The sequence below is a fragment of the Rhinoderma darwinii genome, chromosome 13 (assembly GCF_050947455.1).
Source record: "Rhinoderma darwinii isolate aRhiDar2 chromosome 13, aRhiDar2.hap1, whole genome shotgun sequence".
Taxonomy (NCBI): Eukaryota; Metazoa; Chordata; class Amphibia; order Anura; family Rhinodermatidae; genus Rhinoderma; species Rhinoderma darwinii.
In genome coordinates, this window is record NC_134699.1 from 60,364,970 (window position 1) to 60,376,812 (window position 11,843).

An 11,843-nucleotide genomic window follows, 5' to 3' on the forward strand; every position below is an offset into this window, starting at 1 on the left:
CCCCAGACTAGACCCCTAAATAAATACAGACCCCAGACCAGACCCCTAAATAAATACAGACCCAGACTAGACCCCTAAATAAATACAGACCCCAGACTAGACCCCTAAATAAATACAGACCCCTAAATATAAACACAGATTCTATATTGTGGATGAAAAGGGTTTTGCCAATAACCTGAGCAAATAACCGTTGTTTATCTCTACTGGTGGAGTGACATGTATTGCTACTGTGTTCTGCAGACCCCTGACCAGGCTATAAGAAACCCTGGTTGGGAAACACTGCTCTGGACACTAGTCTGGCACTCATGATGCCCACATCAGACATGGCAGAGCAGGTTACTGCCAGGCTGGTGCCACCTGAGGATTCCATGACCTCTGACATCATGTGACCTGCACACGACCAACTGCTCTTTACTTTCAACTGTCGACGGCAGCGATCGCACTGGAGTCTACAGGTAGGAAGATATTGGAGAAAATGGCGTCCAATGGACATGGAGAAGACAGTGAGATGAGAGAAGACGAGAAGAGGAAGAGGGAGGAGGACAGCGTCACCGGATTCAAGAAGATCATGAAGAAGAGGAGAGGAGCCAAGGACAGAGGATTGGAGGATGAGGAGCCAAGACCTGGGAGCAGCCAAGACCCTGGAACATCCAGCCCCTATGCCAGGCTTACCATCAGCCGCTTCACCATCCACCAGGTCCTGGGTAGGGGCAGCTTTGGCAAAGTGAGTATAAAATCTAAATATTACATTTTAAAGGGGCAGTAAACCTAAAGTTTGCATTTTATCTCCATCAATTGTTCTCTGTTATCAGCCATGTCACGCTGGATGGATGATGATTGTAGTGTTAGTCTATGGGATGCTACTTCCGTTTTTTATTTTCGTTTTTTCCTCCCCACCTTCCAAATGTCATAACTTTTTTATTTTTCTGCTGACATAGCCGTATCAGATTATTATTATTTTTATTGCGGGATGAGTTGTAGTTTTTCATGCTGCCATTAATGTTTCATATAATGTACTGGGAAACAATTAAAACTTATTTTGATGGATGGAGTGGAAAACAAAACAGCAATTCGTCCATTATTTTTAGGATTTCACTTTTTTTGAGTCAACTGAACAGTAAAAATAATGTGTTGCCTTTATTCTGCGGTCAGCACAACTACGGTGACAGCAAAATTATAATTTATTTATTTGTAAAAAAATAAGTTGTTGTGTGTCACCATATTCTGAAACCCAGAAGTTTTTTTATTTTTCGGTCGGTGGAGCGGTGTGAGGACTTGTTTTTTGCAGGGCGAGCTGTAGTTTTGATTGGTACCATTTTTATGGATAACAATTCATCCTATTTTTTTTTTCATTTTATAAATTAGGGGTAAAGTGACTTTTTAGATATTTTTTGTATGTTCTGTGCACATTTGATTAAACCATTTTTTAAATGAGTTTTTATAAATTCCACTAGAGGACTTGATGGTAAGATTGCTGGTACAATACACTGTAATATTTATGTATTGTGCTTTTTGCATCCTCCTATTAAGCCCTTCCTCTGGCATGGCTTAATAGGAGGACCAAGATGGCAGCCGTCATTAGGACCTCTAGCTGCCATGACAACTATCCACACACCGCGATCGAGTCACGTAATAGAGCTGGTGGTGCAGTTTTTAGCTGTAATGTACGCTGCGGAAAACTGCATGAAAAAAAAAGTTAAAACTTACATAACCATGGCGACGCACCCCCCTGCCATTCTGCAGCCCGGCCTCCTGGGATGATGTTTTATCCCATGTGACTGCTGCGAACAGGGGCGGATTTAGGGTACCATGGGCCCCGGGTATTTTTTCAGGTCCGGGCCCCCCCCCCTTGAACTCCGAATACGCTGCACCATATATATTTGCAGATTTCTGTTTAGGCGGCCACAGATCTGGCACGGTTTTAATTTAGCTGTAAAAGTAGAATGAGCAATATAGAAGACAGAAAGCAGAATACTATTTTTACATCAATGGAGTGGTGTGTGAAGGATTATTTTTTTGCGGGAGGAGTTATAGTTTTTATTGGCATCATGTAAAGTACCATATAATGGGTGAATTGGAAAAAGCTGAGATTCCTCCATGGTTTTTTGGGTTTAGTTTTTACTGTATATATTTACCATCTCTTAATGTAATGATAGGGGCAGGGAAACGGACAAGTGAGCCCTAATCTACCCGCCACTCTGTCCCTGCCTACTTGCAACGACCCGCCCTAGGCGACGGGGTACAACTGGGCGGCGGTCCCTACGCTCAGTAAGTGCACGAGACAAAACATACAAGGGAATATAAAACAAAGGGAAAGGGGCGGTTGCCCACGGCGACACCGTGAGCAACAGAGTGGTGAACGAGCCATGTCAAACCAGGAGAGCACGAGGTACCAAACGCAGAGCAGAAGAGTAGTCAGAAAGCCAGGGTCAGAATGGAGCAGGATCAAATTGTTAGAAGCTGTAGCTGGGCCAGGAAACCACACGGAAAGAATCACAAGCAAGGAGGAAAAGGAAAGGCAGGTATAAATAGACAGAGGGCGGGAGCTAGCTGAGTCTGGCCAGGCTGCGATAGGCTCTCCCACTCCTAAGCCTGCCAGCCTGAGTGGTGGAAGCTGGAGTCAGTCTCAGAGAGATAGACTCAGGTGAAGACTGATTACCTAAGGAAGTTAACCCCGAAGCTGTGCCTGGCAGATCCTTTACACTTAAGGTAAAAGTAGATTTAACATATACTTTTACCTTAAGAGAAGGTAAATATATACAGACCCAGAACCAAGCTCAGCACATACATACAGCCCCAGAACCAAGCTCAGTACATATATACAACACCAGAACCAAGCTCAGTACATATATACAGCACTAGAACCAAGCTCAGTACATAAATACAGCCCCAGAACAAAGCTCAGTACATAAATACAGCACCAGAACAAGCTCAGTACATATATACAGCACTAGAACCAAGCTCAGTACATATATACATCCCCAGAACCAAGCTCAGTACACATACACAGCAGCAGAACTAAGCTCAGTACGTACATACATCACCAGAACAAAGCTCAGTACATATATATATAACTCCAGAACCAAGCTATATATATATATATATATATATACATATATATACATATATATATATATATATATATATACATACACACACATATATATATATATATAAAAAAATAAATATATATAGCACCAGAGCAAAGCTCAGTACATATATACAGCACCAGAACAAATACAGTTCAGTACAGAGATCATTTGCAAATTCAGTTTAACCCCTGCTGTATAAATTTCTATGACATAAAACGACAACTCCCAATATAGCCTGAACAGTGGTTAGGATATGCCTGGAGTTGCTGTTCAACAAAAAAGAATGCTACCATCCGTCATCTCGCTGCAGATCATACAGTGACTACAGTACTGATCAGTCACAGGGAGAATAAACATTTACATTGAGTGACTCACAGGTGATGTCTCAGATTATTTTTCATTCTTTTTCTCTTTCCTTCTCCATTCGATCCAGACCTCTATGATGACTTCTCTCGGGCACGGCCCATTTATGCAGTTCACAGCTTAGATGTCTTCGGCTCCTCACTTTTCCAACATATCCACACCTGTAAATTAAGATAAAATTCTCATGATGCAACACTCTATGCTTCTAAATATAATAGTATCATACAATGAATATAATAGTACTATACACTGTACTCCTGAATATAATAGTATTATACACTGCGCCCCTGAATATAATAGTACTATACACTGTACTCCTGAATATAATAATACTATACACTGTACTCCTGAATATAATAGTACTATACACTGCGTCCCTGAATATAATAGTACTATTATACGAACCAGTACCCGACCATCTGTAGTGATGGTCGGGTACTGGGTCAGCCACAGGCTGGTAATATCAGCCTGGGAAAGGTCAAAAACAGTGACCCTTCCCCCCCCCCCCGGTAATGCTAGGCTGCTGCTTTTGTATCTGGCGGGGTCCCCCCCAGTTTTTGGCCTTTCCCAGCCTAATAATACCAGCCTGCGGCCGCCCCATTACCTAACCATTACTACAGATGGTCAAGTACTGGATCGTACCCGACTTTTCCCGGCGGTGGGTACCGGGGTAATAATGGGGGTTAGTGATAGCCTCTGCAGCGGCTAACACTGAGCCTCGCCTTAGTAATGGACGCTGTCAATCAGCCAGCGGCCATAACTAAGGTGGTACTAATAAAGTTTAATAAACAAAGACATAGAAAAAATATTTTATTGAGATAAAAACCACCCAGACAACCTTCATTAACCATTTTATTGATAATAAAAATGCCATCATCGAAGTAACCCTCGAATACGACATAGTCCAACGACCGAACCTGTAAAAAAACACAAACACAACAATAACGATTAGTAACACATGTGGTAGGCTTAGGTATAGGGCCCATGTGTGATACTGTTTGTCAAGGCAGGCTTAGATACAGGGTCCAGCAGACAGTAATCTTATACAGTACATGTGGTAGGTTTATATACAGGGCCCATCAGACAGGATCACACATGGGCTATGTATCTAAGCCTACCATGTGCTTATGTAAGATGCTTAGATACAGGGCCCAGCAGACAGGATCACACAATCTGTGATCCTGTCTCATGGGCCCTCTAAGCCTGCAACATCGTAGGCTTAAAGGGATTGTCCAGTCCCTAAACATTGATGGCCTATCCTCCGGATAGGCCATCAATAGCTGATGGGTCGGGGTCCGTCTCCCGGGACCCGCCAATCACCTGTTTTGAAGTGGCCGCAGCGCTGGTACGACAGCTGCTTCCCCTTCATTTCCCTTACTGGCTCACACTGTGAATCGCCAACCCCGATTCACAATGTCAGCAAGTGACCGGAATGAAGGGGAAGCACCAGCTCTCGTACGAGCGCTGTGGCCCCTTCAAAACAGCTGATTGGCGGGGGTCCTGGGAGTCGGACCCCGCCAGTCAGCTTCAAGCAGACAGGGATATTAAACTTACCCTCCTCTTCAGCCGAAGCGGATGTCCTGACTCTATCCAGGATCAGGATGCTGTGTGCGGCGCTTAGCAATGTGACGTCATGCACTGCGCACCGGAAACAGAAAGGTAAGTACTGTAGTCACTATAGTAACGGGCCCGCGGCTCCAGTTACTATAGTAACTTTTTATTGATGTAGTGCGGCCCCTATAGCTACGCCACTGGTTGGGTGAGAGGTCCCGCTTCACTGCGGTTTTCTGAACCGGCTGTAATTTTAACAGCCGGTAAGGGAGAACCGGGGCGAACTGGGCTCCCTTCCAGCTTTGGGCCCCGGGCACTTGTCCAGATTTCCCTCATTATAATCCGCATCTGGCTGCGAATAAACTTCATCCCAGGGGGCCGATCTGGATGAAGAAGCAAAGAATCCTGGGAAAGTATAAGATTTTTTCCCCCCTGATTTTTGCAGGTAAATTGCAGCTTTTCCACCACAAAAATGGAACATCTGCTATTTAGTGCTCGTTTTACCTCCCGACTGAATTTAATGGGGAAAACCCGCAACAAAAAAACAGCGATTGCGGAAATACAATTGACATGCTGCAAATTAAAAAGCCGCCCTGCAGGGCAATTTCTGAGCGTTTTTTTCGCTTATCATTTATACAGAGTGTGGATCAGATTTGTTCATATGTCATCCACTCTGCTGCTACTGTATTATGCTGCGGATTTTTCGCAACTAAATGCATTGTGGAAAATCTGTAGTATTTACGCTGTGTGCGAACTTATCCTTAAAGCGCGTGATTCTGCTCCATACTCCCCCCACCAACGAAGATATTTAGGTCAAATGTCGGTAAGGGGTTAAGACCTCTTCATACAGCACCCAACAGCAGACACTGCATTATGCCGGGAGCTCAGCTTTGTTCTCCTGTAGGGTCCTGGGCACTACCCGGCTGACCGACCTCTAAGTCCACTCCTGCTCCTTCTACTTCTCATAAAGATTCTCCATTTGTGTTCCTCAGGTGGTGCTGGCATCAGTCCCCGGCCGAAACACCTACATGGCCGTAAAAATGATCACTAAACGGGACAATGCGGACGAAATATTGAGAGAGCGGCGGATACTCCTGGCGGCCAGACACTGCCCGTTCCTATGCCACCTCTATGCCGCACATCAGTCTGAGGAGCGGGCATTTTTCATCACGGAGTATCTGTCCGGTGGCAGCCTGGAGGCTTTGATCAGGATGTGCGGCTGCTTGAACATCGGCAACGTAAGGCGAGTAAATAATCAGGAGATTGAGGGGGGTGGAAAGAAGAAAAGGTGAGGGCGGAGGTCAGATGAAGGACAATGCAGAGAATACAGAGAATGCAGAATACAGGCTGCCATAATCAGCGCCTCTTCTCTGATAGAGACCACACACACTCCATCATAACATATTAGGGAATTGATAGAGGAAGATTTCATGACATTGAGACTCCGCTCTGTTCTCCCCATCAGATTCTACACAGCAGAGATGATATGTGGCCTCCAGTTCCTCCATGGACACAACATCGTCCACCGGTAAGCAGAACTTCCCCCTTCTCTCCGTCTCCTTTACACGCTGGAAATAATGCACCCAGCTTTCCTACACTCCTGAATGGCTATTCTGCTTGGAGGTGCAGTGACCCATCCCCCGTCTCCTGGATCTCTGGGCGAATTTGTCATTCTCTCTTCTTATTTCTTTGCAGAGATCTAAAGCCGGAGAATATAATGTTGGATGCAGATGGCCACGTCCGTATCATCGACCTGGGACTGGCCCAAGATGGCGTCACCGCCTCCAATAAGATCAGTGGAGTGACGGGAACGTTGGATTACATGGCCCCCGAGGTGCTTCTTAGAAAAAAATACGGCACCGCAGTTGACTGGTGGAGCCTGGGGATTGTGGTGTCCAGGATGGCAGCAGGACGCTCCCCCTTTTACAGCGGCCCCGTCAGTCGAATGGCTTTCAAAGCCATCACCACCGCGAAGCCTAAATTTCCAACTTGGCTTAATCCTGACGTGAAACATCTGACCAAGAGACTGGTCCGTAAAAATTCTGAGAGGCGCCTCGGTGTGTGCGGGAACATCAGAGCGCATCCATTCTTCTCCACCATCGGCTGGGAGGAACTGCAGGAGAGGAGGGCACAGCCACCATTTACACCATTTGTGCCCGTTCTGGAGAACCAACATCTGAAGTGGCCAGAGAATAACAAAGCCCTTCACCCCTTGGCCGGGTTCAGCTTCATGTCACCAAGCTGGACCTGATAAGATCTCAGGACAAGGGCCCAGAACTTCATGCCTCCTGACCCGTGCCTCATGTCTCTGCTGCTGTATGTCACCTCGGCTGCCCAGACCATCATCTCTCTCCGTACCATCTTCATGCCGCACCTCTGCCATCTTGCTGCTGCACCAGGGCCTTGACTTGCCATCCTCCAATCCCGGGCAGGCATCTGACATCACTCCAGCCTGAAGATCCTCTACACCCCCCAGGAGCGGCCTGTGCTTAGTTTCCATCTGGAGAGATCAGGAATAATAGCCGCATGTTGTAGTCCTGGGGCCGGAGCGGCCATTATACCTGATCTCACCTCAGCACAGGCCAGGTAAGTAATGCACCCACATTACCCACATACCTAACATCACCCACATCACCACACTACATGATAAATATAGGCACCGCAGTACATAATAAGTATAGACATCACACTACATGATAAGTATAGACACCACACTACATGATAAGTATAGGCACCGCACTACATGATAAGTATAGACACCACACTACATGATAAGTATAGACACCCGCATATAGACACATAGTACATTTAGATTAGACTTTAGCCTTTGATCCTGGGATTATTCTGATCGCCATATTTGGGGTCAGGAAGGAATTTTCCCCCCTTAATATGAGGACAATTGGCTCATTCCTCAAAGGGGGTTTTCGCCTTCCTCTGGATCAACACGGCCTTAAATAGGTTTAGGATTATAGAGTAATAAGTAGTAACACACATAAGTAACATAATATAAATATAGAAAAATAATTTTAAAAATTAATTCTTAATTTAATACAATTTATAGTTTACACATATATAAATACAGTAGTTAATTAAAAATAATAATAAAAAAAAATAAACTAATAACTTTTCCCTAGTCTTTCTCCATATTACACGTTATACTTCAGCCTTTGATCCTGGGATTTATGCCGACCGCCATATTTGGGGTCAGGAAGGAATTTTCCCCCCTAATATGAGGACAATTGGCTCATTCCTCACAGGGGGTTTTCGCCTTCCTCTGGATCAACACGGCCTTTAGATAGGTTTAGGATTATAGAGTAATAAGTAGTAACACACATAAGTAACATAATATAAATATAGAAAAATAATTTTAAAAAATAATTCTTAATTTAATACAATTTATAGTTTACACATATATAAATACAGTAGTTAATTAAAAATAATAATAATAAAAAATAAACTAATAACTTTTCCCTAGTCTTTCTCCATATTACACGTTACACTTCAGCCTTTGATTCTGGGATTTATGCCGACCGCCATATTTGGGGTCAGGAAGGAATTTTCCCCCCTAATATGAGGACAATTGGCTCATTCCTCACAGGGGGTTTTCGCCTTCCTCTGGATCAACACGGCCTTTAGCTAGGTTTAGTATAATAGATAAATAGATGACACATACATATACACAGTATATAATAATAGTAGTCTTAATACTTATATAATAATTTCCTAATAATAAAATATAACCTTCCCTTATCTATAAATAAAATTCTCCTTTTACCCCCCTACATCTTTGTGCTTGTTGTTAATCCCATTGGACGTCTATGTTGTAAATGTTGTATAGGTCTCAATGTCTTATTCTCCAGGTTTTACCCATTTAAAGTGTAGCTAAACGTTTGACAAACTTCTGACATGTCCGAAAAAACACGAAGCGGCGGAGCGATCACACGAACACTTCAGCTGCTTCGTTCTAGCGATTGGTGGGGGTCTCAGTGCTCGGACCCCCACAATCCAACCTTCTGACATGTCACTATGACATGTCAGAAGTTTGTCAAACGTTTATCTACACTTTAAAGGTATATGTCAGATTTAAAGCCTAAATGTGGTGTGAACAGAGTCTTACAGGGGTTGTCAGGTTTTTACAATACCGTTTTGCTAGAGGGGTCCCATAATCTGTGGGGGAACTTAATACAAGAGTTTAATTTCCCTACAGCGTCTCTAAAGGGGAATTAAAGTATTACACAGTTCTAAAATCACCAGGCTGTGCATGTAGTACATGGATGTGTTGGTCCTCCTGAGCAGGAGATGATGTTTGTAGCCCCTCTCCATTCTGGCTAATTAATCAGGTTCCTGAACGGGGGAACCCACACTATTACCCCAAAATTACCTAATAGGGCATTTGAAAATGAGTTTTCCAAACCAGAAAACAGCTTTAATGGTTACATAATGATAAGTGAGAGTTTGTTACAATGTATCAGTGCAGGAGAGAGCTGAAGTACAGGCTATTTAGATTGTGGAGGATTATCTAAACTGGATACATTGAATGGGGCACAGTGGGAGATGGAGGATCGGCTACAATGCTGCCCCCTACAGTCAGGGCCGTCACCTCATGGATGCTCCTGTTACCAGATCCTTCACACCAGAGATCAACATTCATGAAGAAGAAAAATCCCCTGCAGAGACGTCCACACCGAGAGATCCAATAGGACTGGTCTATACAAGGAGACTTCATATCCGGGAGCATATTTACAGCCATGCCCCCATATAATAAATACTTCATTCCTGTATACATGAGAAGTTCTACAACTTTATAATATAATTTATGTTTCAATTACTCACCATTTTCAAGATCTGTTTGCTGTCAGTGAATGAGGACACTCTTGCTCACATTCAGATGCAGTAAACCTGTACATCGCTCGTCCTGCTCTCAGCTAAGAAACATAAAGTAGATAAGGAAATTGTAGATCTTTTCATTTATACAGCAATTAAGCTTTAGTTACATAAAATCGGAAAACACACAGGTAGAGGACTCATTATCGGTAGTACTACAGTGATCTGGTGCCCGCAGGTAATGGTAAATACGGCCCTGGTGGGTACCTCACCTTTATGTGTCTATATGTGACAGGGCATAAAATGTCATATAGGAAAAAACTGAAGAAAGAACTTACCACACGGGGATCATATATGTTATGTCGCTGAAAGAAACCTGCAGCACCGGCACCAATGGAACAGGAGGATGAGGAGGACGCCACTCAATGTGCCGTCCATCAACGCCATCGTCCCACGCGTTTCATTCCACCTGTGACTCTGCCGACTAATGTGAATACTGACTAAAAACAAACACTGACCAGCCTCATCACTAGTCCCTATTGTCATACAGCCGCCTCCGATAGAGAATTTACCCTAATCCAGTGGTGGTGAACTAACCCTAATCCACTTACAAGTGTTTTCCAGTAGTCAGTGGTACATATAGTATCCAAAGTCTGACGGCCAGTGGTACATAAAGTATCCACAGTCTGGTGGTCAGAGGTACATATAATATCCAGAGTCTGGTGGTCAGTGGTATATATAGTATCCAGTCTGGTGGCCAGTGGTATATATAGTATCCGGAGTCTGGTGGTCAGTGGTACATAAAGTATGCAGAGTCTGGTGTCAGTGGTATATATAGTGCCCAGAGTCTGGAGTATCCAGAGTCTGGTGGCCAGTGGTATATATAGTATCCAGAGTCTGATGGCCAGTAGTTGTCACGAAGGGTCTGTGGACCCACTGGGCCGTACCGCCTTGGCGGTAAGGCAGCTGGCCAACAGGGAGCAGGTGAATGTCTATAGTTCTATAGGTACCTGTTGCAGCTCAGACAGCAGCAGGGCAGGCTCGGCTGGGACTTAGGTAGCAGACGGACGTCAGGCGAGGTGAAGCAGGTCAGACGTGGATGCAGCACGGAACGACTTTGGCACAGCTCAGTGCTAGACCAGGAAGGTATGGATTGCTAGGAACAGGAACTGGAAACAGGTATAGGGACAGGGACTGGAACAGGAAGCACACTAGGAGGCCATCACATAGACAAACTAGGGAACACAACAACGCTCAGGCATAGAACTAGGGGGCTGGACCCCTGTGATAGACCAGTGTACTAACAGGTCAAAGTTCATTCATGAGGTCCGGTGCGCACCCTCTGGGATCCGGCTGAGGTGAGAGGACGCGAGCGCTGGAGTCTCCTGAAGAGGAGACTGTGGCCAGAGCTTGCCGACTCGTGGCTGCGGCTGTCAGGGGGAGGTTGCAGCTGACAGCCCACAGCCACGGACATTACAGTTTCCCCCCTCTTACGCCCCCCTCTTCCTGGGACCAGAGCGAGAGAGAAACTTCTTCAGAAGAGTAGGGGCATTGAGGTTCTCCTCTGGCTCCCAGGACCTCTCTTCAGGACCAAACCCCCTCCATTCCACCAAATAAAAAGTCTTTCCTCTCACTCTCTTGGTGTCCAAGATCTCTTTGACCTCAAAGATGTCCGAGGAGCCGCTGGAGGCAACCGCAGGGCTGGGAGTCTTGGAATAGCGGTTCAGGATCACTGGTTTCAGGAGGGTGAAATGGAAGGAGTTGGGTAATCCTGAGGGTAGGAGGCAATCAAAGCTTGTAGGCGACAGGGTTGATCTGCTGCAGGACCTTGAATGGTCCGAGGAACCTGGGGGCAAATTTACATGACAGCACCTTCGGTCGAATATTCCTGGTCAACACCCAGACCTTAGTGCCAGGAAGAAACAGAGGAGGCTATCTTCTGCTTGTGTCAGCCTTCCGTTTTATGCAGTCCACTACCATTAGGATGGAGGATCGAGTCTGCTGCCAGATCTG

At 45.0% G+C, this 11,843-nt stretch overlaps 1 protein-coding gene across 1 annotated transcript; it reads left to right on the forward strand.

Moving 5' to 3' along the window:
* The first annotated feature begins 378 nt into the window (after positions 1-378).
* LOC142665593 (protein kinase C delta type-like) lies at positions 379-8,778 on the forward strand. The gene is made up of 4 exons (XM_075845299.1): positions 379-724; positions 5,999-6,249; positions 6,472-6,534; positions 6,702-8,778. The coding sequence occupies exons 1-4, from the start codon at positions 476-478 to the stop codon at positions 7,255-7,257; spliced, it is 1,119 nt and encodes a 372-aa protein (XP_075701414.1). The 5' UTR covers positions 379-475; the 3' UTR covers positions 7,258-8,778.
* The last annotated feature ends 3,065 nt before the right edge of the window (positions 8,779-11,843 follow it).